This window comes from Falco rusticolus, chromosome 3 (assembly GCF_015220075.1).
Source record: "Falco rusticolus isolate bFalRus1 chromosome 3, bFalRus1.pri, whole genome shotgun sequence".
Taxonomy (NCBI): Eukaryota; Metazoa; Chordata; class Aves; order Falconiformes; family Falconidae; genus Falco; species Falco rusticolus.
In genome coordinates, this window is record NC_051189.1 from 108,233,423 (window position 1) to 108,248,418 (window position 14,996).

The window sequence follows — 14,996 nt, forward strand, 5'->3', positions numbered from 1 at the left end:
AGACACACCTCTGCTGCTGCTCAGCCAAACTGGAACCCTGCTAGCACAGCACGCGGCTGGCAACCAGGACAGCATCCTTCACAGGGACAGCTCTTCTTCCAAAGGGTTTCCATTCCCTCCTCCGCCGCAGCCAAACGTGCTGAGCTAGGGAATTTTCCTCCTTGGATGAGTTTGGCACTTTGACTTTGGCTTTTGTTCTGATTGGAAATAAAGCCCGAAGTCTTCACCGATGTCTGTAACCCAGAGTAAGGCAGTGGCCGTGCACAGCCCAGTGCTTCCCAAGCTTTCTGCCCTGCACACAGACCATTTGGTGGGCCAGGTGGTCCAGCCTGCAGACACACCAGTGAGAGACCTTTCCAGAAGGTCAGTGTTGAAACCATGTGGATTTGATGAACTGAATCAGTTTTCAGCAAACATTTACATTTTGCTGGCTAGCCAAATTTGAAGAAAACAGCAACTCCACTTACATGACCATCTACTTCTACAGAGACTACTGACCATTAGAACGTGGTTTCAAGATGTTCATGTTTTCATGTTGCAGCATGACTTCCCAAGGAAAAGGACTTGAGTGTCCTTTTCTCCATTATTATGGCCAGCCAAGCATGGAGGAATGTGGGAGGGAGGTTGGCCAAAACTGGTGGAGACATGAGCTGAGGATACCCTTGTGTCTGATGAAGGCACCTGGCAAGGACTTGGAAGACATTGTGAGGGCTGGGCTAAGGAACTGGGAGAGGTGGCACTTAAGGGACACTGAGCATGTCCATGAAAAAACAGATTTCACTAGCTGGACCACCTGCAGGGGTTGGGTTGTGGTGCGGGTGTGATGTCCCAATTTGGTCCAAGTTCTTCCTTGCTAACCTTCAGAATTTATGAACCCTCTTCTGTTGTATGAACACAGCCTTTAGTGTGCCAAAATCATCCCCAGGGCCCTGGGGTTCTAAAACAGATGTACTGAAATAACCAGAATTGCCAGCTGAATTTCAGCAAAATGGAAGCAAATAAGAACAAAAAAAGCCAAAAAAAAATTAAAAAATGTAGTTGGGCTGTTGCGTGAACGGGTTCTGTTTCATCGGTACACTGAAACTCTGGAATTAGGCACCAAATAGAAAAAAACCTTCCTGGTTACCAGGCAGAGAGCACCACAGCACTTACAGATGGCTTTAATGCTTGCCACTTTCTTAGGCAGGGTTTCTAAAACTAACTGCAACCAACCACAAATCTTTCACCAGAGGCATCAAAGCTCCAGCTAGCCCCAAGGGATTTCAAAAACCACCACAAATGGATTTCAGCTGCCTGCTTTCTCTGCAGAGCTTGCTAAAACTCTGCCACCGAGGGATGTTTTTAGTGGATGCAAGGCAATTCAGAACAAACTTGAAACCATCTGGACTTTCAGAGGCCTTTCTTAGGCAGAAATTTGTTTGCAGTGTGCTTGTCTCCATCACCAATACACCATACGTCCAAGAGGAACGTGGAGCCTGAAAGTGCTCTTGAGTGGCTGGAGAACTGTCTGATGCCAGCCTGAAATCTCCATTTGTTCCATGTTGGGGTTTCAGAGACCCTGGTGGGGGTCTTGGTTCTCACAGCATGTTCTCACACACATGCAGTGTGATGGTGTGGAAATGAATTCTGCAGATCCAGAGCGACAGACAGTCTGGAGACAAGACAGAGCCTGCAGAACAGAGCAGTTCTGCAGAAACAGCACAGACTACAAGTGGGTCCACAAAGCAACAAACTCTATAAAAAGCAACATCATCTGAAAATAAGATCTAGTTCAATAGCAACTAATTGTTGTTGAACTACTGAGACTTTTCCTTGTGCTTTGGGACTAGAAGCCTGGGCACTTACTCTACAGTCATCTGAGATACTACGTCAAAGGTGGTGAAGCCAGCACTGGCAAAGCTCTCCTTGTACTGGCTCATCTTGATGGCATCCAGCCATTCATCCACAGTGTTGAAGCTGGTATAATCTGGGATTGTGCGGTCGAGGAGGGGGAGGTTCATCCTGAAACACAGAAAGGGGAAATGAGCAGAGCAAACAGCAGCAAGCACGTGTATTTCTGCACCCTCCATCAGCCAGAGGGACCTGGACCAGCATCATTCACAGTGCCCGCACCGCACCGCGTTAAGAAGTGCCCCCCAGAAAGCACTCTGTTCGACTGAGGAAGGATTATGTATAGAGCATCACAGAAGTCTTTCTGGATCGGTTTGTAGGAGCCATCAAAGGCGATGGGACACAGCTCTCAAATCCTGGCTGCATAAGGGGAGAAAATGCATTCTCATCATGGGACCAGTGCTTCCCCCAAGCTGGTGTGTTCCCACCCCGTCCAGGAAACATCGTACTGCCTGATAAGGCTTCATCTGCCTCCACTGCCTGCCAGATTGGGCTACCAAAGCAACACGCCCACCCAGCAATCATGTGCACGTGAAACCACGATGCTCCTCTAACTGCACAGAGTACACTGTCCAGCTCAGTGAGCCGTCTGGATTCACCAGATCTAACCTGCCCAAGGACAGGGACAGGGTGACCTTGACATCCCGTAATGCCTTTCCTATAAAGGACCAAACAACACAGGCCAAACTGCCTCTCTAGCTAGCCTAGAGAGATGCCAGGATGGTGCCCAGCAGGACACGAAGGACAGCCGATCTGCAAACAGAAGCGAAAGGACAAGAGGAAGACAGAGATACATACCCAGAGGAGAGAGGTGCCATGGCTTTCAGGCTGTTAGGATTTCGGATCATTTTATCTAAGGTGTTGACAATTTGCCCAAATTTGGGTCTATGGTTTCGGTCCTTCTGCCAACAGTCAAGCATGAGCTGGTGCAGGGCATTTGGACAATCCATAGGGGGTGGCAGCCGATAGTCCTGTTCAATAGCATTTATCACCTGCAAGAGGAGTCAAAGAGATCAATACAGTTGCAATAAAACCTATTGAATCCATAACGTTCCTTTCCTTGGATCCTGAGGGTGGGCGGGCCAGCCATTCTGCACTGGGGCTGCTCTGCCTACCCTTAGTGCTGCCCACCACCTCGGCCACCACCACACGCTCCTCTTGAACTCCCAACCCTCTGCCTGTCACCTTGTCCTGTGATGAGCCATGCCCATCCGTCTCCTGACCTAGGGAAAGAGAGCACGTGTGAGCCTGCAGCTCCAGGCACCAGAAAGGTGACTCAGAGATAAGGGTTCATGTTTTCAGACAGGGACACAGCACAACAACACAGCTTACTGGGAGGAGAACATCCTCATCTGGTGAAGGATCTGCTTGTGATTTCCAGCCCGGGGAAGTTGCCCTCGTGTTTTCCTTCCTCCAGTTCTACTCCTGCCAACCACCCAGCCCTTCCAGGAGCCAGAGCTGTGCCACAGGACAGGGCTGGGTGTGCTGAGCCAGCAGTAAGGGCTGCATCTCCCCATGATCTTCTACATATGCAGACCAAAGGACACAGCAGTGGGGACCAAGACCTTGGTCAGCAGAGCCCGGCACAGGAGAGCTTTGCTACGGCATGTGGAGCAGGGTTGAAGCTCACCTTGCCTAAGCCATGCTGCAGCTCTGTGGGCCCACACAAGATGGCTTTGGCTGCTGCCCATTTGGACTTAGGGCACGACACAACCTGGGACAACGTCTGGTCTTGCAACATTCAGTGGAAACAGCACGTGCACCAGGGCTAGAGGGTCTTCTTCAAGGGGAACCCCATTTCCCTGTCACTCTGCACATGGAGCCCTCCATCCCCATCTGGGTGATCAAGGAGGACGAAGCTGCACAGCTTCGTCCAGGGGCATATGTTTCTCTGACAGAGGTATGGGACAGGCAGTCTTCTCCTACCTTCTTGGCCTTGTACGTCCTACGGTCATACACATAGCAAGGGCACTGAAAGGCGAGCAGAAGGAGCCTTGGATACTACAAACAGGCTTGTGCATGGCCACAAAACCCAGAAGCGAGTATAAAAACCAGAACTGAGGGATACTGCAGGAACTGAAAACCAGGGTGGCATTTGGAAATGACCAACTCTCCAGAGAGATGATGAAGAAGGGGAGGAAGATTGACAGAACCTCCCTCAGGGATCCAGAGGAAGGACCTCGATGTCCCTGGCTCTTCTCCATGTGATCCATGTGATAATCCACGTGATCAAGTCTACCATAGCTTTGGCCAGCCACGTCTTGCGTACTTCCAATGACAGAAACGTGTCTGCTGGGCTACCCCAGGGCTGCGCCACTCTCCTGGGGAAGGAGTAGCGATCCCCACACAGCGGCGTGATGTTGAGCAGGAAGGCTACATGGTGAAAATTGAGGACACTGCAGCTGGGACTGGGAAAGCAGCAGGGAAGGGTTGGTAGAGAGAAGGCACTGGAGGTGCTGTGGCAGCAGAAGGCTGCTGCTGCAAGGAAGGGTAGGGACAGATCCCTGCCAAGCAATCCAGGGCATGAGGTGGGGCATCTGGCAGGGCTGAAGACAGACTGTGGCTTCAGGCGGAGAATGGATTTGGAGGGTGCTCCAGACACCGATGTGCATGGCCAAGGTGCTGGAGATGCTGACCTGAGACAGATGGGGGCTCGCACCGCTGATGTCAAAACGTGCCAGAGGGAAGTTCTCCCTCCCTTCTGCCCCCCCTGGCTGGATATGACGGTGCCCCACTGGGCTTGTGAAGGTCCGACCTGAAGCATTGTCGGTGTGCTTTGTGCAGCTCTTGGCTCCTGTTCAGGGATTCCCCCAAGAGGTGCAAGCTGTCCCCTCTCCCAGCGCTCTGGATGGCAGATGTATCCGAGGCAGAGGGGAGGGGAAGCATGGCGGGGAGCAGGGCTGGGGAGGGTCATCACTCAAGCATCAAACACTCGCCTCCGGCATGGACCAAACGGTTTCCCAACAAGCCACCCGCCTCGCTGCCATCAGACACATCCCTTGAGGGGGCACATGCTGCGCCCCCCGCCTCCTCTCCCGCCCCAGCCTCCCCAGGCGCTCACACCCCGGGGTCAGGAGGCTAATCTGCAGGGAATATCAGCCACGCGCTCACCCGCAGGGAGGACCAGCTGCAGTTAAGTGGCGACAGCTTCAGGGGCACCATGGCCTGCAGCAGCAGAAGGGGAAGAAGAGGCTGGGGACAGGCGCCACGCAGCAGGCTGTGCCAAGGAGACGGGCATGGGCTCTGCCATCCCCACCGGCTGAAGCAGTGCTGCTGCAGAGCAGGGGTCGCAGCAAGAGGAACCATTGAGAGAAGGAAGCCAGGGGGAGGAGGAGAAGGGAGAGGGATGGCAGAGCGCTACGCGTGCAGAGGGATGCTGAGGCAGGGAGAAGGGCGGTGACACCTGGCTGCAGGAAATCCTTGAAACTGTGGGCGATAAAAGCCTTAACAGGAGGGGAATTGTCCTTTCTGAGAACGGCATACCCCTAACTCCTTCCCCTTTGGCTCAAAGATTTGATGCAAAGATTTTTCTGGTATGCCAGGGCCTGAGGCAAGGCTGTGAACAGCCGAAGGTGCAAAGATATCATCTATCCATTCCAGGTGTGAGGAACTACCTTGAGTAACTCTCCCACCAAGCACGAGTGAGGAAATTGTCCCACTCTGAAGAAACCTGACGTGGTTTCTTCAGATGGGGTTATACTGACTTGAAAACAGTTGTCTGACTTGCCATCGGGGTGGGCGGAGTGGTACAAGTCAGGTGGGAGCTGGCGCTCACTCTCTCCCTGTGAGGCAGGGTTTTTTCAGGAGACCACAGGATGATGGAGATGGAGGTGACAGTCTGAAGGCTTCCAGCGGACTGCCCAGAGGCAGCTCTGAAACAAGCTGGAAGCCAGGCAGATGCTGTAGCATGCAGGTTTGCAAGAGTCAGGCTTGCAGCAGGGGGGAAGACAAGCCTTCTGCAAACCAAGGGACCTCCCGGGAAATCCTGAGGGTTCACAAGGTGGAGACCGCATGAAGAAGGGCAGCTCTTCAGAGAGACAACGTCACAAGAGACCTACGACCCTCACAGCAAAGGGGTCTTCTGGACACCCGTAGCATGCTGCACAGCACTCATTGCTGCTGGATGGGTGGGCTTTGACCACCCAGGTATCAGGAGGTAGAGGGAGCATGGCATTGCTGTGGTGGAGTGGACTGCAGCCACGGGTCCCCCTTGCACGGGGGCAAGGGCTCACGGAAACTTGCCTGGGTCCCAGGGAGCAAGGAGTGCACATAACAGTTCCACCTGAATTAGAGAAGAGTCATCAAGTATTTAAAATTAAGCATGTCCTGAAATACTTTGTGGGTTTGGATTCTAGCTGCGTACAAGATGCTTGACTTCTTACACATCACAGGGCAAGCTTGCCAGGGCAGGTTTAACGACTATCTAGTGGCGGATGTCCTTGACCATGACAGGGGGGTTGGACTCGGTGATCTTTAAAGGTTCCCTCAAACTCAAACCATTTTACGACTCGATGTGTCTAGAACAGACTTCCACCAAATGCCTGTGGTCTCCTGCAGATGAAGATCTGCTTGCTGCTCCAGGAGCTCTCAGGTCCGTGGCAGCATTTTATTTTCCACGTGCCTGCTCCCTTTGCTCCTGGACATGCCTACCACCCTCAAGATGCTCACGTTAACCCTGTCCTACCCGCAGTGGGTGCTGTACAGTCCCAAACTTCTGCCACAACTGCACAATGGGACCAAAAGCCAAAGTTATCCCCATTACTTCTTCCAAAGGTGTTGACCTTGGACACATCTCCCATGACAGGGAAGCTCTGGACATGCCACAGGCTGGGTCTAGCTGTAGCCATGCTTTGGCTTTGCAATGCTCCCAGTTTCAGTGTTTCTTCTCCTTGTTTCTTAACAACTCACATCTTGATTGGTCATGTCCCAGTAAGGCCGCTCGCCATACGACATCACCTCCCACATGACTATTCCGTAGCTCCACACATCGCTGGCCGATGTGAATTTTCGGTACTGAATTGCCTCAGGTGCTGTCCACCGTATCGGGATCTTCCCACCCTGCAGGAAAAAACAGAGAGGCCAGTAAGAGGAAAAGAAAGAATGACTGAAACCAGTGACGGAGCAGGGGGGGCAGGCTGCCCAGGGAGGCTGTGGGGTCTCCTTCTCTGGAGACATCCAAACGCGCCTGGATGGATCCTGTGCAGCCTGCTCGGGGGGAACCTGCTCCAGCAGGGGCTGGACACGGTGATCCCATGATCCCAGAGGTGCCTTCCAGCCCCACCGTGCCGAGATTCTGTGATCTTCTTTAGTATGGCATGCATGGACACTGGTGAGAAATGGGATGGACTGGGTGGGCGCTGGGGTCTCCATCATCCTGCTGGGCAAGAGCAGCTCTGGAGAAATCAGAATGACTTTCTACCCCCGTAGAGGAGTTCTGCACCGAAGGGGACAGGAATGGTGCACCCAGCACGGGGCCACCGGGACTGCCACACTCTGCTTAAGCCCTTGCAGCCTCCTGATTTTCCACCAGGCTCTTTGGACTCGAAGCATTCACAACTCAGGGGACCTTCTGAAGGGAAAATCTTCCCCTGTGCTGAAAAATAAGCAAAAGTGCCTGCATTTTGTGGCTGTGAGAAGATTACGGAACATTATACTTTGTCAATGAATAATTACCGTGTCTTATTAAGGGTCTCCTAGGACTTATTAGGACTCAGGCCCTACACATGCTAGAATAATGAAAACAAGATAATGTTCCTTAATCTTCTCACAGCCACAAACCTCAGACAAAATATTTTGTTTTCCACAGGAGGGGGAGACCAAGTACTCCACACCAAACATGACAGCCTCTCCATCAGGCATACTCTTAACAGAGCTCCTGACAAGCAATGGATTGAAAAAGTGGATAAAAAAGAAGTCCTGAAGTAGAAATTACAGACTGGGTATGTTTGGAGGACCCTTGTGGGAACTCACTTCTGCCAGACCTTCCACCTCTCTGGTGATCTGAGCCAGAGCTTCATCACCCTGTTGGAGAAGGAGATCTTCCTTCGGTCCAGCATGAACCTCCCAAGCCATATCTTGTGGCTGTTCCCATCCATGAACACAAGGTTTCTGGGGTAATTAGAATAAAAAACACTCCTGCATCTTGGGACATTTGAGGATGGTGCATTTTGAAGAGGAAGACATCATTACTCCAGGTACTTTGTTATAGTGGGTGCACATATTCTATCATTATAGATTATATGTGTCCTGCTACAGTGCCCACAGTTTAAGAAGAATAAATGAGAGATGAAAGAGAGAAAAGCTACAGGCACAGTAACAGGAATAGAAAACAGCAGCAAACACTAGAAGCTCCCATGTATTTAGCTTAACAAAGGGAGAGTTAATTGCATGTAAGTATCATGTCATGAAAAATGAATGTTGCTAGTGTTTCTAAAAGCTATAGGATGACTATATAAGACTGAAAGGTTGATGTTTGAAGCTACACAAGTTCAGATGAGAATGAAAGTGCACATTTTTAGGTGTTTGTTAGGTAATTCACTAAGAGCTATGCCAGACATCTCTTCACTGGCAGCTTGGAAAGATCTGGGAGAGATGGTTTCCTACAGCTCATGCCCCAGCTCTATCAACACTTATTTCCAAGATGTCCTGTCACAGCCATTGTATGCAGGCATCGATCCTCTAGCATCACTGCAGAGGGTTTCTGTATGCCTTTGCGAACAGTGGTATTTACGAGAAGTCCTGGCTGCAATCTCACTGAACAAGAACAACAACAAAATCTTCAAATTATCCTTTGGTCCTGGCGCACGTTCTGTAGCCTGAGCCAGGCCCCGAGTCCTCGGTGGGACTTGTGTCACTGGCACCATGGGGATCCTGTCAAGCTGTTCTGTGATCAGGAAAACATTTCTGGGAATGTTTCTCTAATTCCGACAGACTATCTAGATCAGTATCTGGAACTGCAGGGTTTCACCCAGCACGCATCCACTCTTCACTCCATCGTCGCTGGGGCTGAGCCTGTGACGTGACATGAAAAAGGATCACAGCCTCCCAGACAGCAGGGCAGATTGGACAGGGATGGTGAAAAAATGAAACCCCAGACCTGCTGCCCTGGCAACGAATCTGCAAGGGCAGCATCTCAGAGGACCCCCAGCTGGTCCATGCTGGGGGGGTATAATGCAGCATTCCAACTAAAGGCTTTATCAGGGACATGTATGTGTTTGCAGACGTGGTTGGAAGAAGGTTCGGTTATCCACAGGGATGTCCATAGGGTCCATCAACAGCCACTGGCCCACTGGACAGGACCTTGCAAAAAAAATCTCCCTTGGTTCATTTAATTGGTCTTTCCCATCCAGCAGCACCTCATTTCCATCGTTAGCACCCTGAAAAAGTGTTCCCCATTTCCAGGGGGGATCTCTGATCCTTCACCACCCATCCCTCCCCCTCTGGATGAGCAGCTTTACCAGTGCACTGGTGTAGGTGGGATCAGAGGTGTCGTCCTCCAGAAAACGGGAGAGGCCGAAGTCAGACACTTTGCAGACCAGGTTGCTGTTCACCAGGATGTTGCGGGCAGCCAGGTCCCGGTGCACGTAGTTCATATCGGCCAGATACTTCATGCCTGCCGCGATGCCCCGCAACATGCCCACCAGCTGGATCACCGTGAACTGCCCGTCATTTTGCTGAGGGGAAGAGAAGGGAAAGAGTCCACATGAGAGGAGCAAATTCACGGCCCGCCATGGTCAGGCAAAGGGCTAGTAGACTCCTTTGACATCGTGTGCCAAGACACAGCCACGCCACAAGTTCCCTCTCAGAGCAAGAGGGTGGGCAGTGGGGAGCTCGCAGGGGCTGGCAGTCACCGTCACACAGCCTGTGGACCTCACCACGATGGCTGCTGTCATCCCAACAATCCCCAACCTGGCACAGGAGGGGTCGGAAGGGGCAATCTATTCCTATTTAAGCAGGTTCTCTCCCTTCAACACAGTGAAGGACCCATTTCAACCTCCGACCTGTAAATATTTAGACAAGAGCAGCTGGAGGTGAAGTCCTGCTGTGGGAAAGCTATGCCAGACTGTCCCTCCACATCCAGAGAGGCAGAGCGGGGACAGGCACACGTGGGGATGCCTACAGGTAGGCACAGCCCAACACACATCACAGCTGACAGCCTTGGTGCCACCTCTGTTCCCAAGACACAGACCTCCAGGACGTGCAGCAGCTGCCCCAGTGGCAGGCGATGCCGGGCAGTGAAGGGCACTGTTACACTGGCATGAGAAGGCAACCTTCCCCTCCAGTCCTTCCCTGGCCCAACACAATCTCCAGAGCTGCATGATCCTGGGATCTCATACCCGCAAGAAGGAGTCCAGTGAGCCATTCTCCATGAACTCCGTAATGATCATGACTGGGGAACTCTTGGTCACCACCCCCTCCAGGTGGATGACGTTGGGGTGGTCGAACTGCCCCATGATGCTGGCTTCGCTCAGGAAGTCCCGTCTCTGCTTCTCCGTGTAACCAGACTTCAGGGTCTTGATGGCCACAAAGATCTCTCTTTTGCCAGGAAGCTTGAGATGCCCACTGCACACCTCACCGAACTCCCCTGTGAACAAAGGGAAACAGGGATAGGGCTCGTCAGTTCTCCCCGTGAGACTCTGCTCCCAGGGGCTCCAGCCATGCCCACCCTGCGCGCCCCCGAGCTGACCACCCCCCATCTGATCTGTGCTCCCTCCCTCTGCACCAAAGACCTCCCTTCAGGTGCACTCATCATCGGTAGGAAGCACTGGACATGGGACTATAAGCAGAGGGGAACTTCAGGTCTCCAGCACTGGATGCACTTGCTCCTCCAGCACTGGACCATCTTGCTCCTCCTAGCCCAATCTGGAGCTGGTGACACTGGTCTTCCCAGTACACGTAAGGCTAGATCTTCACCAGAGCCTGAGACCACAAAGAAGCACAAAGCACTGCCGAGGGCCAGCCAGACATTCACAGTTCACCTACCTGCCCCGATCACCTGCTCGATTTTGACACAAGAGATATCGATTTCTTTCGCAAATTCCCGGACAGCTTCATTGGGATCTTCGTAGGTGAAGGGATCAATATAGATCTTCATCCCTGGAGTCACTGCATAAATGTGAAGGAGAGAGTCAGACAGAGAGATGCAAATGGAATGACCGATGGCTGGCATCAAGGAAAAGAGAAACTTATTTGTGTGAGGGTCTTCTTTACCTCAGCAGGTCGCGTAATCAAGGGCACGAAGCAGACATAGCAAAGCAGTCTGAGAAAGAACATGCAGAGCCATGTTTGCACAGGACTGTTATAGCTGGGTTATAACGAATATTGGCCCACAAGCCATTGCTGGGGCAGTGGAGGGCTACATCGTTAGCCAGGATTGCGAACTGTGACCACAGAGACCCACCCACCCTCTGCCGCGGGATTCAGCTTCAGCAGATCCAGAGGAAAAGCAAGCGAAGCGTTTGCTCTTGGGAGACGGCGCGATGCCACCCCACGCTCACCATGCTGTGACACCGTGAAGGACCGTTTGTTGAGCCCCGCACACCATCCCACCAGAGGCATGGGGAAGTGGAGGAGGGAACCTGGGCTCAGCTCTCAGGAGATGGTCAGGGGATGCCTTGGGATGTAAACTGAGGCACACGCTACGTTGGTTCTCCACACGGAGCTCTGTCAGGGAGGCAGCTCCAGGCACTTGGTATTACTGACACAGCCACCCAGGCAGACTGACTCCTTCACAGGGGCATCTGTGACCTTCCCTGGGACAGTGCAAGCAGGAGAGACTGTTCAGTCTGCCCCCTGTTCTCCTGACAGGTAACCCTGCCTGAGGCTGGGTTCCCTCTTGGCAGCCTCAACACAGGCCAAGAAAACTGTAGGGGACACCGGGGAAATCACAGGAGCCAAGCTGTTCCTGCGAGGAAGACCAGAAGGCACAGCGATACGCTCACGTGAAAGGCAACGGCCATGGGACCTGGTGAGGTTGGACTGCTGCGACAGGCAGTGGGACCTGGTGAGGCTGGACTGCTATGACAGGCCATGGCCATGGGACCTGGTGGGGTTGGACTGCTGCGACAGGCAGTGGGACCTGGTGAGGTTGGACTGCTGTGACAGGCAATGGGACCTGGTGAGGTTGGACTGCTGTGACAGGCCATGGCCATGGGACCTGGTGAGGTTGGACTGCTGCGACAGGCAATGGGACCTGGTGAGGCTGGACTGCTGTGACAGGCCATGGCCATGGGACCTGGTGAGGTTGGACTGCTGCGACAGGCAATGGGACCTGGTGAGGTTGGACTGCTGTGACAGGCCATGGCCATGGGACCTGGTGAGGTTGGACTGCTGTGACAGGTCATGGGACCTGGTGAGGTTGGATAGCTGTGACAGGCCATGGCCATGGGACCTGGTGAGGCTGGACTGCTGTGACAGGTCATGGCCATGGGACCTGGTGAGGTTGGACTGCTGTGACAGGCAATGGGACCTGGTGAGGTTGGACTGCTGCGACAGGCAATGGGACCTGGTGAGGCTGGACTGCTGTGGAAGGCCATGGGACCTGGTGAGGTTGGACTGCTATGACAGGTCATGGCCATGGGACCTGGTGAGTTTGGACTGCTGCGACAGGCAATGGGACCTGGTGAGGTTGGACAGCCGCAAAAGGCCATGGCCATGGGACCTGGTGAGGTTGGACGGCTGTGAAAGACCATGGCCATGGGACCTGGTGAGGCTGGATAGCTGTGACAGGCCATGGCCATGGGACCTGGTGAGGCTGGACTGATGATGCCACGTCACGTGCTACCTACACCATGGGTCAGCTCTTACCTGCTGCCCATGCAGTTCTCCCCTTTTTATACTCGTTTTTCTGGCCTCTGGCTTGCTCCAGCTTTGGGGGTATTTGGAGAGCAGATCTCACAGCTCACTAAATAAGGAGCCTGACAGACCCAGAGACACAACTCCCATCTCTACATCTAGGATGCTGGTAGGAGTCGGGGGAGTTGCTGCGATGCTCACCAGCTCCCTACACCTCGGCAAGTTGCTAACCATGAGCTGTAGCCTCTCCACAGCAATCACTGCTGGGGAACCACGCAGGGGCTGTGCCTTGGACTGGCACAGTGACAACGTGGCTACAAAGCACCCGGGGCCCGTGATCACTTCATCTGCATCTGGCGGCATCAAGCCTGTGAAGACACAGCTATTAATGCCAGCCCAGCCTGAAGTTGTCATGTTACGCACCACACCCCAGGAGAAAGCGTGAACGTATGTTTACACACGCGGCACAGACTGACAAACAACTGAGAGCTGCATTTACATAATCTTTCTTGAAGAGTGTCGTTTTTCTGGGTAATTTCTAGCTATGCAGCCAGCACGCTGCTGCTCTGGCACAGAGCTGCTGTTCAGGGCTCTGCCTGTTGGGAAATGCTTCCCAGGGAAATACAGAAGCAACAGTGAGTCCCTGTGCTGAAACACTACGAGGTTTTTCCAGGTCTGTACGGGAACAAGGTTATAAAAAGGATAGAAATCCTGAAGCTGCAAGTATAACAGGGGGTAAGTAACAACGGAGGTTTGAACAAAGCAGGATTACAGCGACAGGTCTCCAGTGAAGGAGGAGAAGGGCATTTCAGAGGGCATGCAGCCCGGGGTTAATGAGGGGAAGGAGGATGCACCAGGGTGAGGCAGGGTGAGCAGCGAGGGTGCGAGCAGGAATGCTGGGTGTGAGGGAGCACCCTGCAGTACACAGGGATGTTGGAACGAGGGTGACTGCAAGACAGGGCATGTCACGTATTGTATTATATACCTAGATAGATAGATAGATAATATCTACCAGGATTGTGGGAGCACTGGGATGGGCTCTAGCAAAGGCATCATGAGGTATGTGAACTCCTGCCGAAGGACAGTGCTCTGCAGGAGGTTGGGAAAGGGATCTCACTGCTGCCCAAAGCTGGGCAAAGCTTACGAGTCAGAGTAGCAAGACAAATGTGGTGGCAGGGGGTGCACTGCAGGAGGTGGTGAGGCTTCGGGGGCCGGGGGGGTGGGTGTTGGACATCACAGGGGTTTGTAGAGCATGCACAGGTGTTCACTGCATCCCACAGTTGGCACCCGACAGCACGCAGGTCTGGAGAGCATGGACTCTACAAGGCAGGGCAGGGATCTAGATGATGGGGGACTGGTGGGGGACCTAGACAGCACGGAGGTTTTCTTGTCTACCCATGCACATGCCTGCCCAGCTAGGTGGCCTGAGCCCTCCCCACACGCCGCAAGGAATGAGTGAACAGGAACACAAACCGAAGAGAGAGCGGACCCCCAGGCCTGGCGGGGGGCCGCGGTACGTACTGTGGCCACTGGTATAGTGCTGCAGCTTGTCAGTGTACTCAGAGTCAGCACGCTCAAAGCCCCGTCTTCTGGAAAGAAAGGGAGTCCTGAGCACTGTCACGGGTCCACTGGGGCCAAGAGATGCACTGCACAGGCATCTGTTTCCCCCTTCACCGCCCTGTGTCCTCCCCTCCTGTATCCCTGCCACCCTCTGCCTCCAGTCACCACCCCCAGCCCCGGGGTGAGCTACACACAGACCTACCTGTTGCACACAATAATGATGACAACTACAGCAATGAGGAACACCAGTCCTGCTGCGGAGGAGCCGATGATGAGTGGCAGTTTCTCCTGGACACTGGTCTGGTACTCGGCTGGCATGCAAGGAAGAGGGCACGAGTTAGTGTGGCACAGGACAGGTCTACATGACCAAGTTCACCAAGGTCAGAGCATGGTCATGAGCGGTGCCCATGTTGGCAGGGCTATGCCAATGAGCTTCCTGGTGTGGTTTTGGTCTGGGGCAGCCAGTGCATGGCTCAGGCTGGCTGTGACATGGGATGTGCCCAGTAGGACGGCTGGATGGAGTTACTGCTTTTGGGTGGGAAGTTTAGTCCCAGGGATGCATGCTGTGCCTTGCTTCTTGGCCTCAGGGCCAAAAAACTTGCTTGGCCTGTTTTATTTAGCAGCACAAATTTAGAAAATAAAGACCCAGGTCTGCATTTGTCATCGACAGCTGTGCACATGAACATCATAAACTTCCTTTCCTCAAAATCCAACCGAGTGGACATGTTCCCATGCCAGAAAAGCTTGGTAGA

General features: G+C 53.2%; 1 protein-coding gene across 4 annotated transcripts in view; it reads right to left on the reverse strand.

Moving 5' to 3' along the window:
• Positions 1 to 14,996, reverse strand: part of EPHB2 (EPH receptor B2) — a 129,261-nt gene that overhangs the window by 2,418 nt on the left and 111,847 nt on the right. Inside the window, exons 8-15 of one of the 4 annotated variants that reach the window (XM_037380953.1) lie at positions 14,447 to 14,555; positions 14,158 to 14,273; positions 10,873 to 10,995; positions 10,227 to 10,474; positions 9,348 to 9,563; positions 6,799 to 6,948; positions 2,689 to 2,882; positions 1,846 to 2,001 (exon numbers count right to left, since the gene is read on the reverse strand). In XM_037380953.1, the coding sequence (XP_037236850.1) occupies positions 1,846 to 2,001; positions 2,689 to 2,882; positions 6,799 to 6,948; positions 9,348 to 9,563; positions 10,227 to 10,474; positions 10,873 to 10,995; positions 14,158 to 14,273; positions 14,447 to 14,555 (1,312 nt within the window). The remainder of the gene's footprint in view (positions 1 to 1,845; positions 2,002 to 2,688; positions 2,883 to 6,798; positions 6,949 to 9,347; positions 9,564 to 10,226; positions 10,475 to 10,872; positions 10,996 to 14,157; positions 14,274 to 14,446; positions 14,556 to 14,996) is intronic. The other 3 variants (XM_037380955.1, XM_037380956.1, XM_037380954.1) reach the window with 3 other exon arrangements.